Raw genomic sequence first — 15,013 nt, 5'->3', positions numbered from 1 at the left:
CAAGGAGCAGAAAGCAGACGTATTCCAGCATGTGAGTCAAGGAGCAGAAAGCAGACGTATTCCAGCATGTGAGTCACTGAGCAGAAAGCAGACGTATTCCAGCATGTGAGTCACTGAGCAGGAAGCAGACGTATTCCAGCATGTGAGTCAAGGAGCAGAAAGCAGACGTATTCCAGCATGTGAGTCAAGGAGCAGAAAGCAGACGTATTCCAGCATGAGAGTCACTGAGCAGGAAGCAGACGTATTCCAGCATGTGAGTCACTGAGCAGGAAGCAGACGTATTCCAGCATGTGAGTCACTGAGCAGAAAGCAGACGTATTCCAGCATGTGAGTCACTGAGCAGAAAGCAGACGTATTCCAGCATGTGAGTCACTGAGCAGGAAGCAGACGTATTCCAGCATGTGAGTCACTGAGCAGGAAGCAGGCGTGTTCCAGCATGTGAGTCACTGAGCAGAAAGCAGACGTATTCCAGCATGTGAGTCACTGAGCAGGAAGCAGACGTATTCCAGCATGTGAGTCAAGGAGCAGAAAGCAGACGTATTCCAGCATGTGAGTCACTGAGCAGAAAGCAGACGTATTCCAGCATGTGAGTCACTGAGCAGAAAGCAGACGTATTCCAGCATGTGAGTCAAGGAGCAGAAAGCAGACGTATTCCAGCATGTGCGTCACTGAGCAGGAAGTAGACGTATTCCAGCATGTGAGTCAAGGAGCAGAAAGCAGACGTATTCCAGCATGTGAGTCAAGGAGCAGAAAGCAGACGTATTCCAGCATGTGCGTCACTGAGCAGGAAGTAGACGTATTCCAGCATGTGAGTCAAGGAGCAGAAAGCAGACGTATTCCAGCATGTGAGTCACTGAGCAGAAAGCAGACGTATTCCAGCATGTGAGTCAAGGAGCAGAAAGCAGACGTATTCCAGCATGTGAGTCACTGAGCAGGAAGCAGATGTATTCCAGCATGTGAGTCACTGAGCAGGAAGCAGACGTATTCAAGCATGTGAGTCACTGAGCAGGAAGCAGACGTATTCCAGCATGTGAGTCACTGAGCAGGAAGCAGACGTATTCCAGCATGTGAGTCACTGAGCAGGAAGCAGACGTATTCCAGCATGTGAGTCACTGAGCAGGAAGCAGACGTATTCCAGCATGTGAGTCACTGAGCAGAAAGCAGACGTATTCCAGCATGTGAGTCACTGAGCAGGAAGCAGACGTATTCCAGCATGTGAGTCAAGGAGCAGAAAGCAGACGTATTCCAGCATGTGAGTCACTGAGCAGGAAGCAGACGTATTCCAGCATGTGAGTCACTGAGCAGGAAGCAGACGTATTCCAGCATGTGAGTCACTGAGCAGGAAGCAGACGTATTCGAGCATGTGAGTCACTGAGCAGGAAGCAGACGTATTCCAGCATGTGAGTCAAGGAGCAGAAAGCAGACGTATTCCAGCATGTGAGTCACTGAGCAGGAAGCAGACGTATTCCAGCATGTGAGTCACTGAGCAGGAAGCAGACGTATTCGAGCATGTGAGTCAAGGAGCAGGAAGCAGACGTATTCCAGCATGTGAGTCAAGGAGCAGAAAGCAGCGTTCTGCAGGACCTCAGAAGTGATCGGCAGCCGATTGAAACCCAGCGACTCTGACAGTGACGTGACATGTCAGCAGAGTCGGAAACTACCAGGTCAAAGGGCAAAGCTGCCCCTTAGAAATCTAATGTTGCCCCTGATGTCACTAGAGGGGCAACACAGGCCCCATAATGTCCTCTAATAATTCTGATAATGTAAAAACGTTTTGATTTTGTTCTTTGTTGTGTGTATTGTGTTGTCTGTATTGCCTGTACTCAACAAAAATACACAAGAAAAATCAAAATATATAATTTTGAATTATAGAAAAACTAATAATTAAGAATATATATAATATAATTGTTTATAGTTGTTAAAAAATATATAATAACAAGAAGTAACCACAAAGAAATAAGAATTCAAAGAATAGTCTTATTATTACCTACCTGAAGCCAGTCCGTACGGCCACTCGCCCTGTGAGTCTTTCTTCCCGTCGTTACTCCGTAACCTGTACTTTTTTTTTTTTTTTCCCACTCAGTGTAGAGACACGGTCGTCACCTGAGTGAGGAGCCAACTTTAACTGTTTTCCTTTTTTTTGAGTGTTCGGTCGAGCTTCCCTCCCGACCTCGGAGCAAGAGACTTTGGTCCCAGACCCCTGCATTTTTGTTATTCTGTTTTGCCTTGTCCTTGTTTTTGGAATAAAGAGATCTGGTTGAAGTCAAGCTGTTGTCAGTCTGTGTTTGGGTTCAATCTCCATACCAACACATAACAGTCCCAGTGACCGGTAATCAGCTGATGACCTCTGTGCTGTCACGGTCACGTCCACTTCAATGTGATGCCTTCGTTCTGTAAAACCAGCACTGGGCCAATGCAACTTGTAACCATCGCGGTGTGTTCAAATGCAATCTTGTAAAATTTAGTTTTTGGTGTGGAAACCTAAATAAGACAGAAAATATTTTAAAAATAGACATAAGCGAGGAAATTATGAACTGTTCCAATTCAATTCAGTTTATTTGTATAGCCCAATTTCACAAATTACAAATTTGTCTCGGAGTGCTTTACAATCTGTACACATAGACCTCCCTGCCCCAAAACCTCACATCGGACCAGGAAAAACTCCCAAATAACCCTTCAGGGGAAAAAAAGGGAAGAAACCTTCAGGAGAGAACAGAGGAGGATCCCTCTCCAGGATGCAACAGATGTAATGTGTACAGAAGGACAGATTTAGAGTTAAAATACATTCAATGAATGTGACAGAGAGTATGAATAGTTCATAGTAGGCATATTCCACGATGGAGACCTCCACGATCCATCAGGCAGATGGCGGTGGGGAGGAGGAGTGGGCGGAGTCTCAACAGTGGGCGGAGTCTCAACAGGACAGTGGCGTAGTCAGGAGCAGGAATTCCACGACCCAGACCTCGATGATCCATCAGGCAGATAGGATCTATGCCGTCTCATAGGGTCCGATGACCCCATGAGACGTGAAGTCAAGGACTCGGGAGAAAGCAGAGTTAGTAACGTGTGATTGAGAGATGAAAATTCATCCTTAAGGAGAGAAAAAGAGGAGATAGGTACTCAGTGCATCCTAACGTCCCCGGCAGCTATAAGCCTATAGCAGCATATCAAGGGGCTGGACCAGGTGAACCTGATTCAGCCCTAACTATAAGCTCTGTCAAAGAGGAAGGTCTTAAGTCTACTCTTAAACGAGGTGACTGTGTCTGCCTCCCGGACTGAAATTGGAAGCTGGTTCCATAAAGAGGAGCTTGATAACTAAAGGCTCTGGCTCCCATTCTACTTTTAAGACTCTAGGAACTACAAGTAGTCCCGCATTTAGTGAGCGTAGCTCTCTAGTGGGGCAATATGGTACTACAAGCTCCTTAAGATATGATGGTGCATCACCAATCAAGGCTTTGTAGGTTAAGAGAAGAATTTTAAAAGTGATTCTTGATTTTACTGGGAGCCAGTGCAGAGCAGCTAGTGCAGGAGTGATGTGATCTCTGTTCTTAGTTTTAGTGAGAATACGAGCTGCAGCATTCTGGATCAACTGGAGGGACCTAAGAGATTTATTAGAGCAGCCTGATAATAAGGAGTTGACTATAGAGACTTATTAGAGCAGCCTGATAATAAGGAGTTGGCCTCAGAGACTTATAGAGCAGCCTGATAATAAGGAGTTGACCTAAGAGACTTATTAGAGCAGCCTGATAATAAGGAGTTGACCTCAGAGACTTATAGTGCAGCCTGATAATAAGGAGTTGACCTAAGAGACTTATAGAGCAGCCTGATAATAAGGAGTTGACCTAAGAGACTTATTAGAGCAGCCTGATAATAAGGAGTTGACCTAAGAGACTTATAGAGCAGCCTGATAATAAGGAGTTGACCTAAGAGACGTATAGAGCAGCCTGATAATAAGGAGTTTACCTAAGAGACTTATTAGAGCAGCCTGATAATAAGGAGTTGCAGTAATCCAGTCTGGAAGTAACGAACGCGTGAACCAATTTTTCTGCATCTTTTTGAGACAATATGTGCCTGATTTTTCCACTTCCAAACACGAGCTCTGAGCAGCTTATAATACGACATTAAAACTACTAATGGTAAGATATATTTTTAATTCAAAGCGAATATTTAAATATGAATCCAATAATGTTTTTTCCAATCATTTGAGTTGTGTTTTTATGCAAATAACCATTTGATTATAGTCCCAGGCAATTTGTGCATCTTTAAGGCCGCCCACTATTAATAGAGACGTCCCAGCTCATCCTTTGAAGCACGATCAGAGGCATCCGAGCTTATTAATGCATCATATCGGCTCAAATAAAACACAATCCATCATGTTCTGTCTGGAGTCAGCTGTGTTTGGTAAATTCAGTGTAAATCACAGTGTGTACATCAGTGTGTACATCAGTGTGTACATCACAGTGTGTACATCACAGTGTGTACATCACAGTGTGTAAATCATAGTGTGTAAATCAGTGTGTACATCACAGTGTGTAAATCATAGTGTGTAAATCAGTGTGTACATCACAGTGTGTAAATCACAGTGTGTACATCACAGTGTGTAGATCACAGTGTGTACATCACAGCGTGTAGATCACAGTGTGTACATCAGTGTGTAAATCACAGTGTGTACATCACAGTGTGTAGATCACAGTGTGTACATCACAGTGTGTAGATCACAGTGTGTAGATCACAGTGTGTACATCACAGTGTGTAGATCACAGTGTGTACATCAGTGTGTAAATCATAGTGTGTACATCACAGTGTGTACATCACAGTTTGTAGATCACAGTGTGTACATCAGTGTGTAAATCATAGTGTTTACATCACAGTGTGTAAATCATAGTGTGTAAATCAATGTGTACATCACAGTGTGTAGATCACAGTGTGTACATCACAGTGTGTAGATCACAGTGTGTACATCACAGTGTGTACATCACAGTGTGTAGATCACAGTGTGTAAATCACAGTGTGTAGATCACAGTGTGTACATCACAGTGTGTAGATCACAGTGTGTAAATCATAGTGTGTACATCACAGTGTGTAGATCACAGTGTGTACATCACAGTGTGTAGATCACAGTGTGTACATCACAGTGTGTACATCACAGTGTGTAGATCACAGTGTGTAAATCACAGTGTGTACATCACAGTGTGTAGATCACAGTGTGTACATCACAGTGTGTAGATCACAGTGTGTAAATCACAGTGTGTACATCACAGTGTGTAGATCACAGTGTGTACATCACAGTGTGTAAATCATAGTGTGTACATCAGTGTGTACATCACAGTGTGTAAATCATAGTGTGTAAATGTGAGACATGACTTGGGTGGACCTTCATAGATAAGAGTCCACACACGGAGGTTGGCAACATGCCTGGACTACAGTGCAAAAAATACACAAATATTCAAGGTCTAAATTATTCTCATATTCAGATTTTATTTTGAGTTTTACAATATTGACTGTTTTATCCAAGTGTGACTGGATCATGTAAAATATTTAAGGACAATATAAATCAACAACTGAAGTAAATAGTCGGACACAATCTTCACACATACACAATACTGTAGCTTGTTCTATGGGATGCTCCCCTCGACATCTCAGATATCCAACTGGCTTCGTGGGTCATGTGACCTTCAGTGTCACACAGACTGAACATCAGGGCCATGTTTCTGGGTCCTGCTCTTCTTCACTTGCTGTGATGCAGGATACATTGTTCCAGGGACAATAGAGACACATGGTACTACCGCTGCCGGGTAATGGCCGTGTTCGTAGACTCTAGACGATTATTGATTGTCTTTAATGGCTATCTATCTATCTATCTATCGGTGACAGTGTTGTGTTCAGGCCCCGTCTCTGGAAAGGACTACAGACTATCTGTGACAGTGTTGTGTTCAGGCCCCGTCTCTGGAAAGGACTACAGACTATCTGTGACAGTGTTGTGTTCAGGCCCTGTCTCTGAAAAGGACTACAGACTATCTATCGGTGACAGTGTTGTGTTCAGGCCCTGTCTCTGAAAAGGACTACAGACTATCTATCGGTGACAGTGTTGTGTTCAGGCCCCGTCTCTGGAAAGGACTACAGACTATCTATTGGTGACAGTGTTGTGTTCAGGCCCCGTCTCTGGAAAGGACTACAGACTATCTGTGACAGTGTTGTGTTCAGGCCCTGTCTCTGAAAAGGACTACAGACTATCTCTCTGTGACAGTGTTGTGTTCAGGCCCTGTTTCTGGAAAGGACTACAGACTATCTATCGGTGACAGTGTTGTGTTCAGGCCCTGTCTCTGAAAAGGACTACAGACTATCTATCTGTGACAGTGTTGTGTTCAGGCCCTGTTTCTGGAAAGGACTACAGACTATCTATCGGTGACAGTGTTGTGTTCAGGCCCTGTTTCTGGAAAGGACTACAGACTATCTATCTGTGACAGTGTTGTGTTCAGGCACAGGCTGACGCACATGAATCACTCTCCTTTAAATCCCCCGTCTGTAGAAGTGTTTTTTTGTCAGTTTGAAGTGGGCTCATGATTCATCCGAGCTAATCTAGTCATCCCGTAGAGGTCCTTGCTCGGTGACAACGGGATCCATTATTCTGCATCGGCACGTTGACTCAAGTCCAGCAGGAGACGAAGGGCCCAGCCACCTTCATCTTCAAGCGTATGTGGCTTTAAGGTCAAAGGTCAAACAGCAGACAGCAGATCAGCTGGTGTCACTGTATCAACTGAGAAGGTCACCATAGGTCAACGTGGCGTTCACGCCGTGTTTCTGCTTCCCCCAAGTGGCGAAAAAAAGTTGCAGAACAGAATTGTATTTTTTTCTTTTCGGGATCAAGCTTTTTATATTCCTCCGTCTGTAGTCAGAAGCTATTTCTGTCTTCTGACTACAAAGATGGACACATGATTATCAGCGTCTGGCCTACTCTCAACATTAATATGTTCTCTCTGAAGTTTGGTTTTCCTCCTCATTGTGTGAACAGATTAAAGTGATTGACCAGCCAATCGCGTTCATCAATGGATGGAGTTTCTCTGACGATTGCATCGTGACTACGGGGTCAGATCAGCCTCCATAATGCACATACACACACAGGCTCACAAATACACACACACACACAGGCTCACAAATACACACACACACACAGGCTCACAAATACACACACACACAGGCTCACAAATACACACACACACACAGGCTCACAAATACACACACACACAGGCTCACAAATACACACACACACAGGCTCACAAATACACACACACACAGGCTCACAAATACACACACACACACAGGCTCACAAATACACACACACACAGGCTCACAAATACACACACACACACCGGCTCACAAATACACACACACACAGGCTCACAAATACACACACACACAGGCTCACAAATACACACACACACACAGGCTCACAAATACACACACACAGGCTCACAAATACACACACACACACAGGCTCACAAATACACACACACACACAGGCTCACAAATACACACACACACACAGGCTCACAAATACACACACACACACAGGCTCACAAATACACATACACACACAGGCTCACACATGCACACAGAAGGATTCACAAATACGTCCCAATGCACATAAATAAATGACCATTTGTTTGTGGATGGCTCCACATGTTTGTGTCTTTGAGACCCCCCTGCTGTGGCTCGACTCGCACATGTGTTTTCTTGTCAACGTAGAACTATCTGTAGCCAATCAGATGTCGCCCTCATTTTCAACCAATCACATAGCAGCTCCCATGTAACGCCATGTTTCTGTCTTTATATCCAAACTGCCTCTCATGTCCTTCATGTCCGTCCTGCTTTGTGTCCTGCAGGGCAGCGGGGGGGCCGGACGGTGACGGCACGCTGGCTGTCTCCAGACGGGAGCAGGAGGGAGGCCGGCAGCTCCACCCAGGTCAGGCGTCTCCTCCACCTTTCTCCCTTTACCCCATCTCCGTGTCCCTGACATCAAACGCCCCCCCCCCCCCCCCCCAGCGGCCTCGCCTCCGGGCGCTTGTGATTGCGTCGGTGTCTTCTGGCTGCAAACAGGAAGCGCCGGCGGGGCTGATTACATGTGTCAAGATGAAAGTGTTGTTGGACGCCATGTTTCCATACGCCTCTCCGGGGTCGTGACCCCACGTGTCCATCCATAACACAGCCGTACACCGTGGCTCAGCAGCTGACACATGACATCATCACTACATTCTTACGGGCCGTTCTCACGATGCGTTTAAAAACGTCCGTCACGCCGCTTTCATCGATTTATCCACGTGGCCTCGGAGAGACGACATGGAGACGTTATTAAGGGCCAATATCTGCCTCACTGACTGAAACCCAGGAGCATTTACAAGAGAATGACATTTAAACCATTGTTAAAAATGAATAAATATATTTAATTGTCATAAAGAAGTCAATAATAAGACTATTAGGCAATAATAAGACTATTAGGCAGTAATAACACTATTAGGCAGTAGTCTACAGATTCAAAGTGTTCTCTGAGATGATTTTGAACCATGATTTTTATTTTTATAGCCCATTTTCACAAATTAGAAATTTGTGCTTTACAATCTGTACACATAGACATCCCTGTCCCAGAACCTCACATCGGATCAGGAAAAACTCCCAAACAACCCTTCAGGGGGAAAAAAGGGAAGAAACCTTCAGGAGAGCAACAGAGGAGGATCCCTCTCCAGGATGGACAGAACAATAGATGTAATGTGTACAGAAGGAATCATTACACACAAATTAAAACACAGTAACAACACAATCAATGAATATGACAGTGTGTGAATAGTTGGTAGTCGGCATATTCCACGACCCAGACCTTGATGATCCATCAGCAGATAGGATCTATGCCGTCTCATAGGGTCCGATGACCCCATGAGACGTGAAGTCAAAAGGACTCCGGGGAGAAAGCAGAGTTAGTAACGTGTGATTGAGAGAAAAGAGGAGATAGGTGCTCAGTGCATCCTAAACGTCCCCCGGCAGCTATAAGCCTATAGCAGCATATCAAGGGGCTGGACCAGGTGAACCTGATTCAGCCCTAACTATAAGCTCGGTTTACAATTATTTATGGAAGAAAGAAAAGATATCTGCCCGTTCTGATTGGTTGTTCCTCATCACATGACACATCCTTATCTTCTCTCTTTTATCTCGTGGTCCTTCAGTCACTCACTGTCCGGCCAAATGGACAGAGCAACGACGTCTGGGGTATTATTGTTATTCTATGGAGGCTTTTTACCGACCTCATCTTCAGCCCACAGACCGTCTCCGAAACCACACACACACACACACACACACACACACACACACACACACACACACACACACACACACACACACACACACACACACACACACACACACACACACACACACACACATTGTGCTCTTCAAGTGCACACAGGTGGGAGGAGGAGCACATTCACACTGCGTGGCCTTTAGAGGATGACGAGGAGGCACTTCCTCTGTATTAGAAGTGTTGCGCAACCCTGGGAGTGACGCAGCATCACGGTCGTCTTTGTGGTGCGTTCAAGAGCCACTTCAGGGCTGGAGTCTGGGATCCAAACCAATAGGCTGCTGGTGGATTCCCTCCTGATGGTGCAGCAGAACTAACCTCCCTTCTGGACTTGAGGAAGGAGAAGTCAACAGTTCGTGGCCCCTCCTGCTCCTCCTCCTGATGACGTGTTATTTCATCCCATCGGCCATTACTCACATCAGTTTATGACCCGACCTGCCACAGATATAACTGCCATCCACGCGTCTGTGTTCTGGACGACAGGCGTCTGTTTTCAGGACGTCATCCAGAAGGTGAAGTCATGAAGTGGACGTCTGCTGGCCTTCTGCCTCCTGTCAGTCTGTGGCTCGGTGTCAGAGGCTCCGCCCCTCGCCATTTGTTGTCGTAGCTTCATCCTCTGTCTCTTGTCCTTCAATTATTTGTCGGGGTGGGGGGGGAATTCAAAGACTTCGCGGTGGCCTCTGTCCTCCTCCTCCGCCTCCCTCTGTGAGCTCATAACTCTGCACCCCCCCCCCCCCCCCACACACACACACATACACACCTCTGCTTTCTGTTTCCGTGGCGATTAGATTATCTCTCACCTTGCGAGCGCACACTGGATATGGCGATGACATTCACCCCAGAGATTAGGGAGCACACACACCTGGTGCAGACGAGTGTGTGTGTGTGTGTGTGTGTTAGTGTGTGTGTGTGTGTGTGTGAGCTCTTGCATGCACATTACACAGTCACACCAAGATTCAGCTGATAAGCTTTCAGAAAGCTGCCCATTGAAGCACCTCTACGCCTGAGGAGGAAGCTGGGCTCCCATTGGACGGCTGTGTTCACTCATCAATCAGCGTGATTGTGTCGCCCGGCCGTAGACCCATCAGACACACGGGTGTGCACTCAGCCAATCAGAAAGTCTCTGGATGGATCCCTAACACGTGATTGAGGCTTGAAGCTCGTGGATCATTTCTGGTTCAGCAGACGTTCAGTTGACACCTTGTGCTCCTGCAGACGATGGAGTGTATCTCGCTCCTCCTGGAACACCTGGTAGGTTCTCCTCCTGGCTCGTACAGCACTGTATGGAGGATGAGAGTACCACCACTGGGAGGAGAGACATGACCCGTCATCTCCTGAGATAGTTCTGATGCTCTCAGACGGCGGTTTGAACTCATCAAAGTAAACGTCACGGAGCGTGAAATCGAAACTAAAACACGTAGACTGGGGTCATCCCTCTGATGTGTTATTAGTTCTTTCATAGATTTGTATTGTGACAGACGTTGTCCAGCAGACCTGGGTTCTGTTCATTCAGTCGACTTCTTTTCTCCTTCTTCAAGTCGGAGTCATGTCCACGTGACTCCTCGTTATGGTCTTCAGCCTCCAGCCGTCGTGGATGTGGAATCCAGAGTTTCCTGTTCTGGGTTACGTGAGAGCAGAAGGCTTTACCTCCATGTTCCCCTCGGGACAACACTGACTCATGATGAAGAGGGTTCACTGGCCATCAGTGGGTTCTCCTGGGTTCTCCGGGGTTCTCGCCTTGTTTAGCTGTTGGCGTTCACAGGTTGAAGCTCCTGAGCGGCCTCAGCCATGTGGTCCCAGAGACAGTCCCAACCTGTAATAGATATTTAAAGGCTGAAGAATGTTGTTTCGTTTCATGATTCTTTTGTCAAAACTGCGTTCAGGCTGCAAGACACTTTCTCTCTTCTTCTTCTTCCCGATGTCCACGCCCGCTGTGGTGAACACACGAGCAGGCGTCTCCACATGTCGACATGTTTGCATGCTGCTCGTCTCTCCGCAGTCTGTTCTCCCCTCGGTGGACATCTGGCGTCCGTACGCTCGCCTAGCTTTCTGCTTCCTGTGTGCGTCGGGCAAAGTCAGCAGGAAGCTGCCGTCTGTATCCTCACCACGCCTTCCTTCCTCCTTCCCGCCGCCGCGGGCCACGTCCACCTCGGAGGAGATACCTTTTTAATTGAAACTTCCTGCTGATGTCTTTGATCCGAGCTCTGGCCTCAGCATCGGGGCAAATATTGATTAAATTAAGAAGTTCTTCCAAATAAATCCCTCTGATAATCTTATTATGAACTCAAATAACTAAAGTCCTTCCCCTAGTTTCTTTACTGTAAGTACCAGATGAAATGGTTCTTTCCAGAAAAGCAAGAGGGCACTACAGAGATAAAGCATTAGCCTGGTCCAACAATGGAATATAAACTCACACATGTTAGAATAAGAGAAGCTGACCTCGATGGAAGCTCTCGGCTCGAGGACTCAACCCGGAGCACGATTTTAAATGCTTCTGTTTACGTGAATTTGACTGCCGCAATATTTCTTTCCGTGTTTATCAGCCGCAAACAGCCAGCAGATGTGTTTCCTGTCTGATAGCCCAGGCATCTGCTGTCGCCACGGTTACACTGCGCCGCACAGATTGCACAAGTCGGTAAAAACGTCGTCTCGTGTCTTTTATGTTTCCATCATCAACGTCCTCTTTCTGCTTTGGTTCAGTTCTTATTGACCTCCAGTGGCGTTACATATCGGTCCGAGTACAATGGAAGGAATGAAATGTGGCGCTCACGCCTACAGCGGCAGGAGTCTCTCTGAAGCCAGAGAACACGAACCATCCACAAGGATGGAAACCGTGTTATGTCTTTTAATGTCATTTTACTGCAGTTCTATTCCCACATTGAACCACGAGACCAGTTTGCATTGATCAGTCGATGGACAATGCATTCCCATCATTTAAGGATTGATTTACACTGTTCTGGGTTATACATTCATTTAAAATGATTCTCTTTTGGACAATTTGTGAGACGAGTCCAGGGCGTCGTTAGGCCTATTTTAGGGGGGCTTCAGTTCATCGTTATCTCAGTGATAGTGTCCAAATAATGAGTATGACGTATCACTATGACCCTGAAATGATGTCTATTGTGTTCTCATAGACTGAATGAAGCAAAACTACAGAGCATCACAACTTTCTGACTTATGAACTGTCCTAAACAATGGACGTGAAACAATGGACGTGAAACAATGGACATGAAACAATGGGCATGAAACAATGGATGTGAAACAATGGCCGTGAAACAATGGACATGAAACAATGGGCATGAAACAATGGACATGCAACAATGGATATGAAACAATGGACGTGGAACAATGGACATGAAACAATGGACATGAAACAATGGGCATGTGTGGCAGCTGTCCCCAATCTGGCCTCGGCTGCTGGCTGGTTGACAATCAGTCAGCTGCTCTGACTGATTGGCAATCAGTCAGCAGCCGATGCTGCCTGTATAAAAGGGCAGCAGAGCTGGAGGGAAGGGGAGTGAGCAGAGGCGCAGGTTTTGCGGTCTGCTTCTGAGTTGTTTGCTGACAAATAAATGATGGCGTTCAACAAAACCTCGTGGTTCGGGGCTGATCCTTGGTGCTGGGGGGGGAAACCCACGGGTAGTGGCCATGGAGCTGCTACACTGGAGCCCAACGTGGGGCCCCCGGAAACCCAGCACCTGGAAGGGATGGAGTCTGGGAAACCAGAGGAGGAGCTGAGGAGCAGCTTGGGCCAGATTCTGGCCAGAATTGAGGAGATGGGGCGGGCACAGGCAGAGGAGAACCGCCGGTTCCTCAAGGCCCTCCTGGTCCCGCCGGCTCTGCGGTTGAACCCCGTTCCCCAGGACCCGTCGGAGCTGCCGACCTCCGAGGTCCAGGACTCGTCGGAGCTGCCGACCTCCGAGGCCCAGGACCCGTCGGAGCTGCCGACCTCCGAGGCCCAGGACTCGTCGGAGCTGCCGACCTCCGAGATCCAGGACTCGTCGGAGCTGCCGACCTCCGAGGCCCAGGACCCGTCGGAGCTGCCGACCTCCGAGGTCCAGGACCCGTCGGAGCTGCCGACCTCCGAGGCCCAGGACCCGTCGGAGCTGCCGACCTCCGAGGTCCAGGACCCGTCGGAGCTGCCGACCTCCGAGGCCCAGGAGCCGTCGGAGCTGCCGAACCCCGAGGTCCAGGACCCGTCGGAGCTGCCGACCTCCGAGGTCCAGGACCCGTCGGAGCTGCCGACTCCCGAGGTCCAGGAGCCGTCGGAGCTGCCGACCCCCGAGGTCCAGGACCCGTCGGAGCTGCCGACTCCCGAGGTCCAGGACCCGTCGGAGCTGCCGACCTCCGAGGTCCAGGACCCGTCGGAGCTGCCGTCGAACCCCGATCCCCAATACCCGTCGGAGCTGCCGTCGAACCCCGAGCCGACCCGTCGGTGGAGGGCCGACTCCGGATCCCCGGGCCCTGTCGGAGGTGCCAGCTACCGCTGCTCCGGCTCCATCCCGGCCGGTCCCGGCTCCCCGTTCCCCGGCCCAGCGGGCTTCAGCTCCCCGTCCCCCCCGCCCGAGCCCCCACGTCCCGAGCCCGGTCCCCCAGAGCCCCCACGTCCCGAGCCCGGTCCCCCAGAGCCCCCTCCTCCGCCCAAGATCTCATGGGGGGGGGAGGGGGAGTAGGTTAGGCCGGATGGAGCCCCGGCCTAAATCGGGTGGTGGGGATATGTGGCAGCTGTCCCCAATCTGGCCTCGGCTGCTGGCTGGTTGACAATCAGTCAGCTGCTCTGACTGATTGGCAATCAGTCAGCAGCCGATGCTGCCTGTATAAAAGGGCAGCAGAGCTGGAGGGAAGGGGAGTGAGCAGAGGCGCAGGTTTTGCGGTCTGCTTCTGAGTTGTTTGCTGACAAATAAATGATGGCGTTCAACAAAACCTCGTGGTTCGGGGCTGATCCTTGGTGCTGGGGGGGGAAACCCACGGGTAGTGGCCATGGAGCTGCTACAGCATGCAACAATGGACATGAAACAATGGACATGCAATAATGGACATGAAACAATGGACATGCAACAATGGATATGAAACTATGGATATGAAACGATGGATATGAAATAATGGACATGAAACAATGGACATGCAACAATGGACGTGAAACAATGGACATGCAACAATGGACGTGAAACAATGGACATGCAACAATGGACGTGAAACAATGGACGTGCAAAAATGGATATGAAATAATGGATATGAAACAATGGCATTAAACAATGTACGTGAAACAATGGACATGCAACAATGGGCATGAAACAATGGACGTGAAACAATGGACATGCAATAATGGACATGAAACAATGGACATGCAACAATGGACATGCAACAATGAATATGAAACTATGGATATGAAACGATGGATATGAAACTATGGATATGAAACTATGGACATGAAACTATGGACGTGGAACAAAGGATATGAAACAATGGACATGAAACAATGGACGTGGAACAATGGACATGAAACAATGGACATGCAACAATGGACGTGAAACAATGGACATGAAACAATGGACATGAAACAATGGATATGAAACTATGGATATGAAACGATGGATATGAAATAATGGACATGAAACAATGGACATGAAACAATGGATATGAAACTATGGACGTGGAACAATGGAC

The 15,013-nt window shown here is 47.8% G+C and overlaps 1 protein-coding gene across 1 annotated transcript in view; it reads left to right on the top strand.

Annotated features, from left to right (window-relative positions):
* The window catches only part of LOC130212178 (disintegrin and metalloproteinase domain-containing protein 19-like), a 228,721-nt gene that overhangs the window by 41,063 nt on the left and 172,645 nt on the right, over window positions 1-15,013 (top strand). Inside the window, exon 2 of the mRNA XM_056443316.1 lies at window positions 7,884-7,963. Coding sequence (XP_056299291.1) covers window positions 7,884-7,963 — 80 coding nt within the window. The remainder of the gene's footprint in view (window positions 1-7,883; window positions 7,964-15,013) is intronic.

This window comes from Pseudoliparis swirei, chromosome 21, assembly GCF_029220125.1.
Source record: "Pseudoliparis swirei isolate HS2019 ecotype Mariana Trench chromosome 21, NWPU_hadal_v1, whole genome shotgun sequence".
NCBI classification, from domain to species: Eukaryota; Metazoa; Chordata; class Actinopteri; order Perciformes; family Liparidae; genus Pseudoliparis; species Pseudoliparis swirei.
This window is presented reverse-complemented; position numbering and strand designations above follow the sequence as displayed.